Below are 12472 nucleotides of genomic sequence, written 5' to 3' on the forward strand. Positions count from 1 at the left end.
CGAACAGCTGCAATTATATATGGTACCTGAGGATAGAACAATCCAATTGTTTCGCGAGTAACTTTTGTCACCTAGCAAAACTGTTAACACTATGAATTATGTGTATTGAATGTTTTGCTTTTAAGTATATATATGTTTATGTTTATGGTGAAAATAAGATGAAATGAGGTTTTCAGAAACAGTTACCCATTTCTTGGTAATTTTTTTTTTTTTTTTTTTATCTTTTTGGTCATGACAGGTTATTAAAAATAAAAGATTTGCAATGAAGGAATCTAGCAAGGCAAAACGTAAGGGGCTGCAATCAAAACGTTGGAGCAAGTCCAGCTTCATCCGATTTAGTATACAATTTGAAATTCGGGTATGTCTCAAATTAAGAATCATTCACCATAAATGTGTATTGATGAAGCAGTCTATAAACTCATTTTAATAAAATGTTCCCTTTTTTTTTTTTTTTTTTTTTTTTTATTATCAAGAATCATACTTCTTACAATGGCAAACACCACATTGGATAAGAATTCTGGATTCTTGTCTTTTATTTGATTAGCATTGATGTATTTGCAATATGTTTCCATTTAAATTAGTTGCGATTTTTAAATGCCTGGTTGATGTATGAGGCTTAAATAATCAAAAGATCCGATAACGCGTTAGATATATACATAACAGACAGAGACATAATGCACCCATAAATGTTACTTAAATAAAACAAGTGTTGCTCTAACCGAAATGTTCAAATGATTCAAGGCTTTCAACAGACGTATTATAAAAAAAGTATTCTTCTGGACAGCCTTCAATTGCTACACTTGTGCATCTTCTTTCATCCATATTGTATATAAAAAGTTCATTCGCCTTATTTATACCCAACAGAATATCTCGATTGCTTACTTGAGCAAATAACTCAAAAGCTAGATCCATGTTGTTTTCAAACATAAAAAGTTTTGTCCAAGACTTAGGAACCCCATACTCCTCCATCACCCACATTTCATAAAAGAATTTATGATGATCTTTAAAAACGGCAACTAATTTCCCACCAAGAGCAAAGACCTGAGAACGCTCAAATGGATCCTGGGAACACTTCATGGATTCGAGTAACTCCATTTCGTGAAATTCTTCATTAGCTAAACTAAAGGTAACCATAGTCATTGTTTCACTTCCGTTTCTTACTACTACCCAGTGAAGAATATTGTTTAAGAGTACCCCTCGTGGTGTATGATAATCATATTGTTTGTAAGGGCATATAGGAAACATGCTCAATGAATTGTTGCGTAAACTATATACGTTTACAAAATGGCTCCGGGGATCAGAATGTGGAACTGTCATACGAGAAATGGTGATTACTTTATAATCATCTGTAACAGAATCATAACCAACACCGTATGCATCATTGTATCTGTCACTAAAATATGGAATTTTCAAGATCTTTCCGGTGGTTGGATTTACTAAACGGAGGTCATCTAGACGATGGACTAAAAGAAGACCGTTGCAAGACCCTAGTATACAATGCCATGATTTCCGTAAATTCAGGCGTTTAGCAGTTAGGGTTGCGGGTGTCATTTGGGCGCTGAGTTTTTTTACATCCAGCGAATAGAGAGAACTACCAACAAACGGAAATAAAATCAAGTGGGTAGGATTAGGATTGGGGTTGTTTTTGGTGTAGTTAAGAGTAAGAGTTTTGATAAAATTGGGACTGGAAATCAAGGAGTACCATCGTTTTGAAACCGATTTGAATCGGCCAAGGGATTTGGGTGGCAGAAAAGGGAGAATTGCTTCGACGAGGTCCGGTGGAAGGTGGTTTAGGGCACACATTTGGTTATTTGGGTCCGACATGGAGATAATGAACAGCGAAAATGTAAGGGTTTCGTATCTTATCTAATCTTAGGGCAGTTAAGTTAAGCAAAAGGAGAGGAACAAGTATGGAAGACTAATGATGGCTTACTTCAATTCTGGGATGAAGACAGAGTAGCTGTAGCAACAGACCGAGAAAATGGACAACTGATGATCAAGTAAGGTGAAGAAGGAGATGAGAATGCCCCCAAATTGTAATTTGGGCTAGCTAGGGTTTTCAGAGTTTTTTATTTAAGCCACAATAGAAAACTACCGTCGTCTTTTACTAGTATATCTGATTAATCGATAACTATTACTCTATTAAATAAATATAAATATTTTAATATATATGTATTTTTAATTGAATTAAACAACATTCTTTTTAATAATATCCTCCTTACACATTTACAAAACATAGCTACACACAAGTATATATATACCGTTGTATATGACATTGCTCATTCAAATAATATCATGATTATGATTCTCAAACTTAATTATCATATCTCTACATGTGTTTAACGTATATTGGCTTATAAATTTCAATCAGTGTAGACGAAACTGAAAAACCTACTGACTAACAATATGCAATTCGCAATGGCTAAGAAATTAAGTCATTGCCGAGATTTTTTTAGGTCTCGATCGAAAGTGCTTAAGTTGAGACCACAATTTTTTCGGTGGTAACTGAAGATCACCCCACTAACACATCGCAAGTTACTTCACCGAAAATGCTTAAGTTGGGATAAAATCATCAATTTGTTTTCTTCACCGTAGCGAGGTTGATTTTTTCCGATGGTTATGAATATTATCGGAGTATTGTTTTTTTTTATCTCTCAGGAAAAATAACATGATCCAACAAATATTTATTGGTAGTTAATCTTTTGTTCGTATTGATTAATAACGTGTTGTTCCTTACACATCTCTTAAGTGTTCAAGTATTTTTGTTAAGTGACTAAACAGCTACTTCTTCATCCCAAATCTATTTTTTTTTTTTAAAGTTAAGAAATATTATTTTTATTTTCTACAGTAGTTTTTATTCATTTTCTAGTTTTAACATCTACTTTTTCCTTTTGTCTTTAATGCATAGAATATGAATTTAAAAAAACTTTACTTTTATTGTCTTAATCAACTCTAGATTTGCTCCCCTGACGAGCCCCCTCCAGCCTACCCGCCCTCCCACTCTCTCTCTCTCTCGTTTATTCAACGAAAAAACTTTAAAACGTGGGCCCTTCCGTTCAGAGGTCCCGAATCAACCTTTTTATGGACACAAACAATTAATTTGAAATATCTTAAAAAGAATGATGAACAATAGAATTGAGACAAAAGGAATATAAAGTTATGTAATAAGATCTTAATCTCTTCTATATCTAAATCTAATTACTTGCAAGATTATAATGGTGTATGGCTTCTTGTTTCATGTCTATATTTTTCTCCCCAATTTCTAGCCTCAGCAATGGCCTTTGCTCTTTCTTCCTCTTCTTCTTTGAACAAATCATCTTCGTCATCACTCGAGTCTTGATTTTAATCACAATTTGTTTGCGGATCAGACAAAGATGCCACGACACCCAACGCATCGACAACTTCACTCATGTCTGGCCGTTTTTCAAGATTATCGTTCAAGCACATCAATGCCACCTCAACAGCTTTTCTTACCGGTCTCTCCCTGAACTCCCCTTTCATTTTCGGATCCGCTAACTTCACATATCTCTTATTGTTTCTCAACATTGGTTCTGCCTAAACAAATACAAGATACAAACAAATTAGTTAGCTATAAATAATGCGAGTAAATTTGTTTTGACTCCAAAAAATAAGCAAATAAGGAAAATCATAGTATGTTTATTCAAACACTAAAGACAGCTTTTTGTGATTTTAAATAATGTTGAGACAAAATTATACGGCTCGTCTCTGTGGTTTGTATGAAATTGCATGAACTTTTTTATTTGCACTCTGAATGTAACTATGAGGACTCGGAGTGCAAAAAAAAAAAAGGTTCAGGTCAGAATGCAATTTCATAATAAACCATAAGGACGGGCCGTGTAATGTTGTCTAATATTGATCACATGATAAGTCACAAATTAGAACCTAATTTGTAGAAAAGATGTACCCATTCGATAAGATATTGCCCTTCTTCGGTAGTTTTGTCTAATGCTTGTCGTCCGGTCACTAATTCCAAAAGAACCACTCCAAAACTATATGTATCGGATTTAATGGTCAAGTGACCCGTGTACCCTTACTCGGGTGCACAATACCCCATTGTGCCCATTACCCGAGTGGATACATACGATTTATCACCTAATGGCCCGAATTTAGCAAGACCCAAGTCTGAAATCGTGGGATGGTACCCTTCACCTAATAAGATATTAGTTGATTTCATGTCCCTATAGATGATACGAGGTTCGCAATGATTATGTAAAAATTCAAGACTTCTAACTGTTCCTACTGCTATCTTCATCTTGTATGCCAATCAAGTGGCTCCATGTATGGTTCAGTGCTCACGAACAAAACTATATGAAAACAACGTTGTAATCATGAGATGATCATAGGTTAACGTATAAACGGTTAAGATTTTCTCTGTCTAGGCTACCCAAGTAAATGCAGTATTTTACTCACATGTATGTGATATAACATGGTTATCCCGTGATCGTTTTCGACCCGTTTTCCAAGCCATTTCAAGAAATATGATACTATGATAGTGATGTTTCTTATGAGGATATAAGGACCCAACCACTAGGCTATCTTAAATCAAGTTATGTAACGACCCGTCAAAATCGCTATTGACGCGGCACGTTAATCATTGATTCCACAGTGAGGTTTTGACCTCTATATGATACGTTTTGATAAAATATTGCATTCATTAAAATAAGTGACTTTCTAAACATAGAAAGTTATAAACATGTGGGCGAGTGCTTAGGTATAAGCAAAACCCCGAAATACATAAGTCTTTAATTTACAGGTTGACACCACAGTCCAATTATTTATTACACAACGCAGTTTTATTTTGAATGCAATAAACTTTGTACAAAGCATGAGAGACTCCATGCAGGCAACAAGCACATCACAGCGGAAGCATTCTAAGGACCTGAGAATAAAACATGCTAAAAAGTCAACACGAATGTTGGTGAGTTATAGGTTTAATTGCTCGAGTCATAAACATTTATAAAGATAGACCACAAGATTTCATCAAAAGTTTATCAATAGATTCTACGTAACAGAGCACCCTGGTAACTAAACTTAACGCTATAGTGATAATTACCCCATTCGTTTTAATACACGCAAACCAACGTGTCTTAAACTCAAATAACATACGTCCGTTAAAAGGTTAGCGCTCTAGCTCGGACGGGGATGTCAAGCCCTATGGATCCATATACAATTATTCGCGCCCACCAGTCCATATCCTATGTACTGGCAGCTACTAGTTACCAAAGCTAAGGGATTTTCGGTTTAACTCAGTGTAGAATTTAGTATGTACTTGTGTCTTATTGCGTTTAAATAAATTGCATGTATTCTCAGCCCAAAAATATTTAAAGTATTTAAAAAGGGAGACTATAAACTCACTGTTCAATATTGAGACTCAATATTGTAGGCAAATTGCGTAGACGTAATGATGGTAGATGACTGTATCGTTTTCACTGTAGCACTGTAGCAAAATACGGTTTCACTGTAGCAAATAGTGTTTTACTGTAGCAAAGTAATTTTACTTGTACATATATATATACATACATATAATTGTTCATGAATCGCCGAGAGTAGTCAAAGGTAATTGTATATATGAAACAGTTCTAAAATTTTGAGACTCAATCTAACAGACTTTTTTTAACGTGCCAAAATAATAAATCGTATAGAGAATTGGTTTAAATTAGTCGAAATTTTCCGGTCATCACAGTACCTCCCCGTTAAAGAAAATTTCGTCCCGAAATTTTGAGTAGTACCTGTTTCATGAGCGATATCAGTGAACAAATGTGGATACTTTTGCTTCATTTGATCCTCACGTTCCCAAGTAAACTCGGGTCCTCGTCTAGCATTTCAACGAACTCTAACTATAGGTATTTTGCTTTGTTTTAATTGTTTGACCTCACGGTCCATGATTTCAACAGGTTCTTCGATAAAATGGAGTTTATCATTAATTCGTATTTCGTCAAGAGGAATTACGACATCCTCTTCAGCTAAACATTTCTTCAAATTTGACACGTGAAATGTGTTGTGAACACTACTAAGTTCTTGCGGTAGCTTTAATCGATAAGCAACTGTTCCAATTCTTTCGGTGATTTCAAAGGGTCCTACGTACCTAGGACTTAACTTTCCTCGTTTACCGAACCGTACTACGCCTTTCCAGGGTGACACTTTCAACATGACTTTGTCGCCCACTTGAAATTCGAGCGGTTTTCTTCTTACATCAGCATAACTCTTTTGGCGACTCATGGCCGTTTTCAATCGCTGTTGTATTTGAATGATGTTTTCGGTGGTTTCATGAATAATTTCTGGTCCAGTAAGTTGTCTTTCTCCTACTTCACTCCAACAGATAGGAGATCTGCACTTTCTACCGTAAAGTGCTTCAAATGGCGCTGCGTTGATGCTCGTATGATAGCTGTTATTGTATGAAAATTCTGCCAACGGTAAGTGTCGATCCCAACTGATTCCAAAGTCAATCACGCATGCCCGTAACATGTCTTCCAATGTTTGTATTGTTCTTTCACTTTGACCATCTGTCTGTGGGTGATAAGCGGTGCTCATATCTAATCGAGTTCCCAATGCTTTTTGTAATGACTGCCAAAAACGTGATGTGAATCGGGTGTCGCGATCAGATATGATGGAGATAGGTACACCATGCCTGGAAACTACTTCCTTCAAATATAGGCGTGCTAATTTCTCCATACTGTCTGTCTCTTTTATTGGTAAAAAGTGAGCTGATTTAGTGAGACGATCAACTATCACCCAAATAGTATCATGACTACTTGCAGTCCTTGGCAATTTTGTAATGAAATCCATGGTTATTCTTTCCCATTTCCACTGCGGAATTTCTGGTTGTTGCAGTAATCCTGACGGCTTTTGGTGCTCAGCTTTGACCTTTGCACACGTCAAACATTTGCTTACATAAGTAGCAATTTCTGTCTTCATATTAGGCCACCAATAGAACTTCTTGAGATCGTGGTACATTTTCCCATTTCCTGGGTGAATTGAGTACCTCGTTTTGTGTGCTTCATCCAGTACTAATTGCCTTAGGTTACCATGTTTTGGTACCCATATCCTACCAGCAAAATACAGGGTTCCATCAGCTTTTACTTCAAGTTGTTTTTCTAACCCTTTGCTCATTTCGCCTTTTTCGTTTTCTTCTTTTAAAGCTTCTAACTGTGCTGCTTGAATTTGCTTTGTAAGATCAGTGCGAATTGTAATGTTCAAAGCTCGGACCCTAAGAGGTTTTACTCTTTCTTTTCGACTTAGGGCATCAGCTACAACATTAGCCTTTCCGGGGTGGTAACGGATTTCACAATCGTAATCGTTTAACAACTCTACCCAGCGACGTTGCCTCATATTGATTTGTTTTTGATCAAAAATATGCTGAAGACTCTTATGGTCGGTGTACACTGTACACTTGGTGCCATATAGATAGTGTCTCCATATTTTGAGTGCAAAAACTACTGCTCCAAGTTCCAAATCGTGCGTCGTATAGTTCTTTTCATGAATTTTTAGTTGTCGTGAGGCATATGCAATAACCTTTGTGCGTTGCATTAATACACATCCTAAACCTTGGCGCGAAGTGTCACAATAGATCACGAAATCATCATTTCCTTCTGGTAATGACAAAATGGGTGCAGACGTTAACTTCTTCTTTAATAACTGGAATGAGGATTCCTGTTCCGTGGACCAATCATACTTCTTTCCCTTTTGAGTCAATGCAGTTAAGGGTTTGGCGATTCTAGAGAAATCTTGAATGAATCTTCGGTAGTAACCAGCAAGACCTAAGAATTGGCGGATTTGTGTTGGAGTCTTCGGTGTTTCTCATTTACTAATGGCTTCGATCTTGGCAGGATCAACTTTAATTCCATGTTTACTGACAACATGGCCCAAAAATTGTACTTCTTGTTACCATAAATCACACTTCGAAAATTTTGCGTACAATTCTTCTTTCTTGAGTATCTCTAGTACGAGTCTTAAGTGTTGCTCATGTTCTTCCTTGTTCTTCGAGTAAATCAATATGTCGTCGATAAAAACAATGACAAATTTGTCAAAATATGGTCTACAGATGCGATTCATTAGATCCATGAATACTGCTGGAGCATTAGTCAATCCAAAAGGCATGACTAAAAATTCATAGTGACCGTAACGGGTTCTGAACTCGGTTTTAGGAACATCTTCTTCCTTCACTCTCAGCTGATGGTATCCGGAGCGTAGATCAATCTTAGAATAAACACTTGATCCTTGCAATTGATCAAACAAATCATCAATCCTCGGTAATGGGTACCGATTCTTGATCGTTAATTTGTTTAATTCTCGGTAATCTATGCACATTCTCATAGATCCATCCTTCTTCTTGACGAACAGAATAGGAGCACCCCAAGGTGAAAAACTAGGACGAATAAATCCACGGTCCGATAATTCATGCAACTGGTCTTGTAATTCTTGCATTTCTGAAGGTGCAAGTCTATATGGAGATCGGGCTACAGGTGCAGCTCCTGGTATGAGATCAATCTGGAATTCTACACATCTGTGTGGAGGTAGCCCCGATAATTCTTCTGGAAATACTCCGGGATATTCTCTTACAACCGGCATGTCATCAATGCTTCTTTCTTCAGTATTGATCTTCTTTACGTGTGCCAGAATAGCATAACAACCTTTTCTTATAAGTTTCTGGGCCTTCATACAGCTGATAAAGTTCAGCTTTGAGTTGCTCTTCTCCCCATAAATCATTAATGACGTTTCATCCTTACGAGGGATGCGGATTACTTTCTCAACGCAAACAACTTCCGCTCTTGTTTTGGACATCCAGTCCATGCCAACGATTACGTTAAAACTTCCTAATTCTACGGGTATCAAATTGGTTTTGAAGGTTTCACCAGCGAGATTTATTTCACAACCATGGCAAATTTTATCGGCTTTTATCAGTTTACCATTAGCTAATTCAATAGTATATTTATCGTCTAGAGGCAATGATGCACATTTTAGTTTAGAACTAAAGTCTTTACACATATAACTTCTATCAGCACCCGTATCAAACATAATAGAAGCTAGTTGATTATTAACGGTAAACGTACCCGTGACAAGATTAGGATCCTCACGTGCTTCACTGGTACTAACATTAAATTCCCTCCCACGTGCGGGTTCTTTGTTCTTCTCCTTATCAGGGCATTGATTTATAAAGTGACCAGACTTCCCGCATCCGAAACATTTCTTGACATCGGTCGGTTTTGTCTTTACTTCAGAAACGGTGGCATAACAATCTTTCGCCACATGTCCTTTCTTGTTGCACTTATCACAGACCACTTGGCAATAACCTGCATGATGTGTGTAACATCTTTTACAGAACGGATGAGGTCCCTTATAGTTTGGACTAGCAGTTGCCCCATCTTGTTTACCTTTAAAAGTTTCTTGTTTCTTCAGTTGAGTACTTTTGCCCTTATAGTCTTCCCATTTCCTCTTTCCTTCAGTTGTCTTGACTTCGGTAATTGGTGCCTTAATCGAACTCTCTGTGATCTGGTCCATGAGTTGGTGTGCCATTGTCATGGCTTCCTGCATCGTATTTGGTTTGGACGATGTAACATTTCCTTTGATATTGATCGATAAACCGTCAATATACATTTCTATCTTTCGTTTCTCGTTTGGCACCAATTCGGGACACAACAAGGCTAGTTCCATGAAACGCTTTTCATAGTTATTGATATTCGCGCCGATAACCTTCAGATTACGTAACTCAGATTCCATTTTTCTGATCTCATTTCGAGGACAGTACTCCTCGATTAGCATCTTTTTCAGTTCTTCCCAAGAGATATCATATGGCGTATCTATTCCTTCTGCTTTAGCATAATTGTTCCACCAAGTAAGTGCACTGTCTTGCAACGTGCACGAAGCATACTTTGACTTGTCTCCATTCGTACAATTACTGATTTTGAAAACGGACTCCATCTTTTCAAACCATCGGGTTAGACCGACTGGTCCCTCGGTTCCACTAAACGTCCGTGGTTTGCATCCTTGAAAAGTTTTGTATGAGCATCCGTTTCGTGAGTTTGTGTTTATGGCTGCTGCTTTGGCTGCTGCTTCGGCTGTTGCTTTTGCTGCCTCGGCTGCAGCAATTCTTTCATTCACACGTTTCTCGACTAGTTGCTCAAACTCAGCATCCGAAATTTGAGACATGTTTCTTCAATAAACACAACAGACATAATTTAATCATATAGAATATTATAGGTAAAATGAGTTGTCAATAGTTAATCGTAGCATATTAATAATATGAACCGATTATTATAAAAGCCTTTTCTTCTTATTAGCATTTTATAATTATTTCTAGGGTATTACCTACCCGTTAAGTTCATACATAATAGCTAGTACAAGGAATTAACTACTAAAATCCTAATAATATTCCACTATGAAAAATTATAGCGAGTTACTACATTATTATGTAATAATAATAATAAGAAGTAGTAATAATACAAATAATCATTCCATGCATTTATTATTAATAAATCAAAATAATACAATACCATACAATACTGATATTTTTCATATGCTTATTTTACATAACAAGATAGAGTAGCACACATAAGCAATAGAATAGCGCATGGAAGATTTATGGTTGCGAGGTCTTTTATTCAGAACTATAAGAAACTTCTTCCCATTTGGTTCTCTCTGCCAATTGTTTGTGTGCACATGGTCCAACAGACATTCTGGCAGTGTATTTTATTTTTGGTTGGGGTTTTGAGGTACCCGTTGCCTCAGTGGGTTTAATACAATAAGGGTGGTTACGGATCGAATGGTCATGTTCCTTTTTAATAATTAAGGACTTTTTATTAATGTGGTTGTTTTTATTATCTATAGCAAGTTGGAATTTCTCCTTAGTGACCTCTTTTATTTCATTAGCGAAATCCTCCTCCTTACTGATTTCGTCTGATGATGAACTGTCCGAGTCATGTGTAGGAGAATATGATGACGAACTGCGAGAATATGTACCGGTGGTCATGAACCGAAATCTGCCAGGCGTAATCGGCAAAACCTGCCCGTCGGCGGTATATCTGGACCAATGTCCATATTTGTTTAGAAATGGATGATCCTCGTTTACTCCAGGGATCATGGGTCCATGCCAACGATACTGTGGCTCCGGAAAACTAAAGCTGGGTGGAGCTGGAACCTCCTCTGGGTTTACCGGGAGTTGAGATTTCCCGGCTAACACAATTTCTTCTTTAATAGGTATTGGAACGCCCTTTTCAGTTGTGGATAGAATAGATTCAGTGTCCGATTCCGAGCCGTACAAAATGATAGGATTAGAAGAAGTCATCTATCACATAATTGAAACAACAATTACATTAGCATATAAATATATCACATATAATGTTTTTGACCAAACGATAAGCAAAAATCAGTAAAAACAGATATGGTCATATTCCAGACTCACTAATGCATCCTTACAATTACCAGTTAAACACACTAATGTAATTTTTGGTTCCCTATGACCTCAAGCTCGGATACCAACTGTAACGACCCGTCAAAATCGCTATTGACGCGGCACGTTAATCATTGATTCCACAGTGAGGTTTTGAGCTCTATATGATACGTTTTGATAAAATATTGCATTCATTAAAATAAGTGACTTTCTAAACATAGAAAGTTATAAACATGTGGGCGAGTGCTTAGGTATAAGCAAAACCCCGAAATACATAAGTCTTTAATTTACAGGTTGACATCACAGTCCAATTATTTATTACACAACGCAGTTTTATTTTGAATGCAATAAACTTTGTACAAAGCATGAGAGACTCCATGCAGGCAACAAGCACATCACAGCGGAAGCATTCTAAGGACCTGAGAATAAAACATGCTAAAAAGTCAACACGAATGTTGGTGAGTTATAGGTTTAATTGCTCGAGTCATAAACATATATAAAGATAGACCACAAGATTTCATCAAAAGTTTATCAATAGATTCTACGTAACAGAGCACCCTGGTAACTAAACTTAACGCTATAGTGATAATTACCCCATTCGTTTTAATACACGCAAACCAACGTGTCTTAAACTCAAATAACATACGTCCGTTAAAAGGCTAGCGCTCTATCTCGGACGGGGATGTCAAGCCCTATGGATCCATATACAATTATTCATGCCCACCAGTCCATATTCTATGTACTGGCAGCTACTAGTTACCAAAGCTAAGGAATTTTCGGTTTAACTCAGTGTAGAATTTAGTATGTACTTGTGTCTTATTGCGTTTAAATAAATTGCATGTATTCTCAGCCCAAAAATATTTAAAGTATTTAAAAAGGGAGACTATAAACTCACTGTTCAATATTGAGACTCAATATTGTAGGCAAATTGCGTAGACGTAATGATGGTAGATGACTGTATCGTTTTCACTGTAGCACTGTAGCAAAATACGGTTTCACTGTAGCAAATAGTGTTTTACTGTAGCAAAGTAATTTTACTTGTACATATATATATACATACATATA

General features: G+C 36.8%; 1 protein-coding gene and 1 pseudogene across 1 annotated transcript; both read right to left on the reverse strand.

Annotated features, from left to right (window-relative positions):
* Window positions 1-714: 714 nt before the first annotated feature.
* Window positions 715-1551, reverse strand: LOC139900043 (F-box/kelch-repeat protein At3g06240-like). Its single transcript, XM_071882854.1, has one exon. The coding sequence runs from the start codon at window positions 1549-1551 to the stop codon at window positions 715-717; it is 837 nt and encodes a 278-aa protein (XP_071738955.1).
* A 1659-nt stretch (window positions 1552-3210) lies between these two features.
* Window positions 3211-12472, reverse strand: part of LOC139900044 (serine/threonine-protein kinase PBS1-like) — a 43424-nt pseudogene continuing 34162 nt past the window's right edge.

This window comes from Rutidosis leptorrhynchoides, chromosome 3 (assembly GCF_046630445.1).
Source record: "Rutidosis leptorrhynchoides isolate AG116_Rl617_1_P2 chromosome 3, CSIRO_AGI_Rlap_v1, whole genome shotgun sequence".
Lineage (NCBI taxonomy): Eukaryota > Viridiplantae > Streptophyta > Magnoliopsida > Asterales > Asteraceae > Rutidosis > Rutidosis leptorrhynchoides.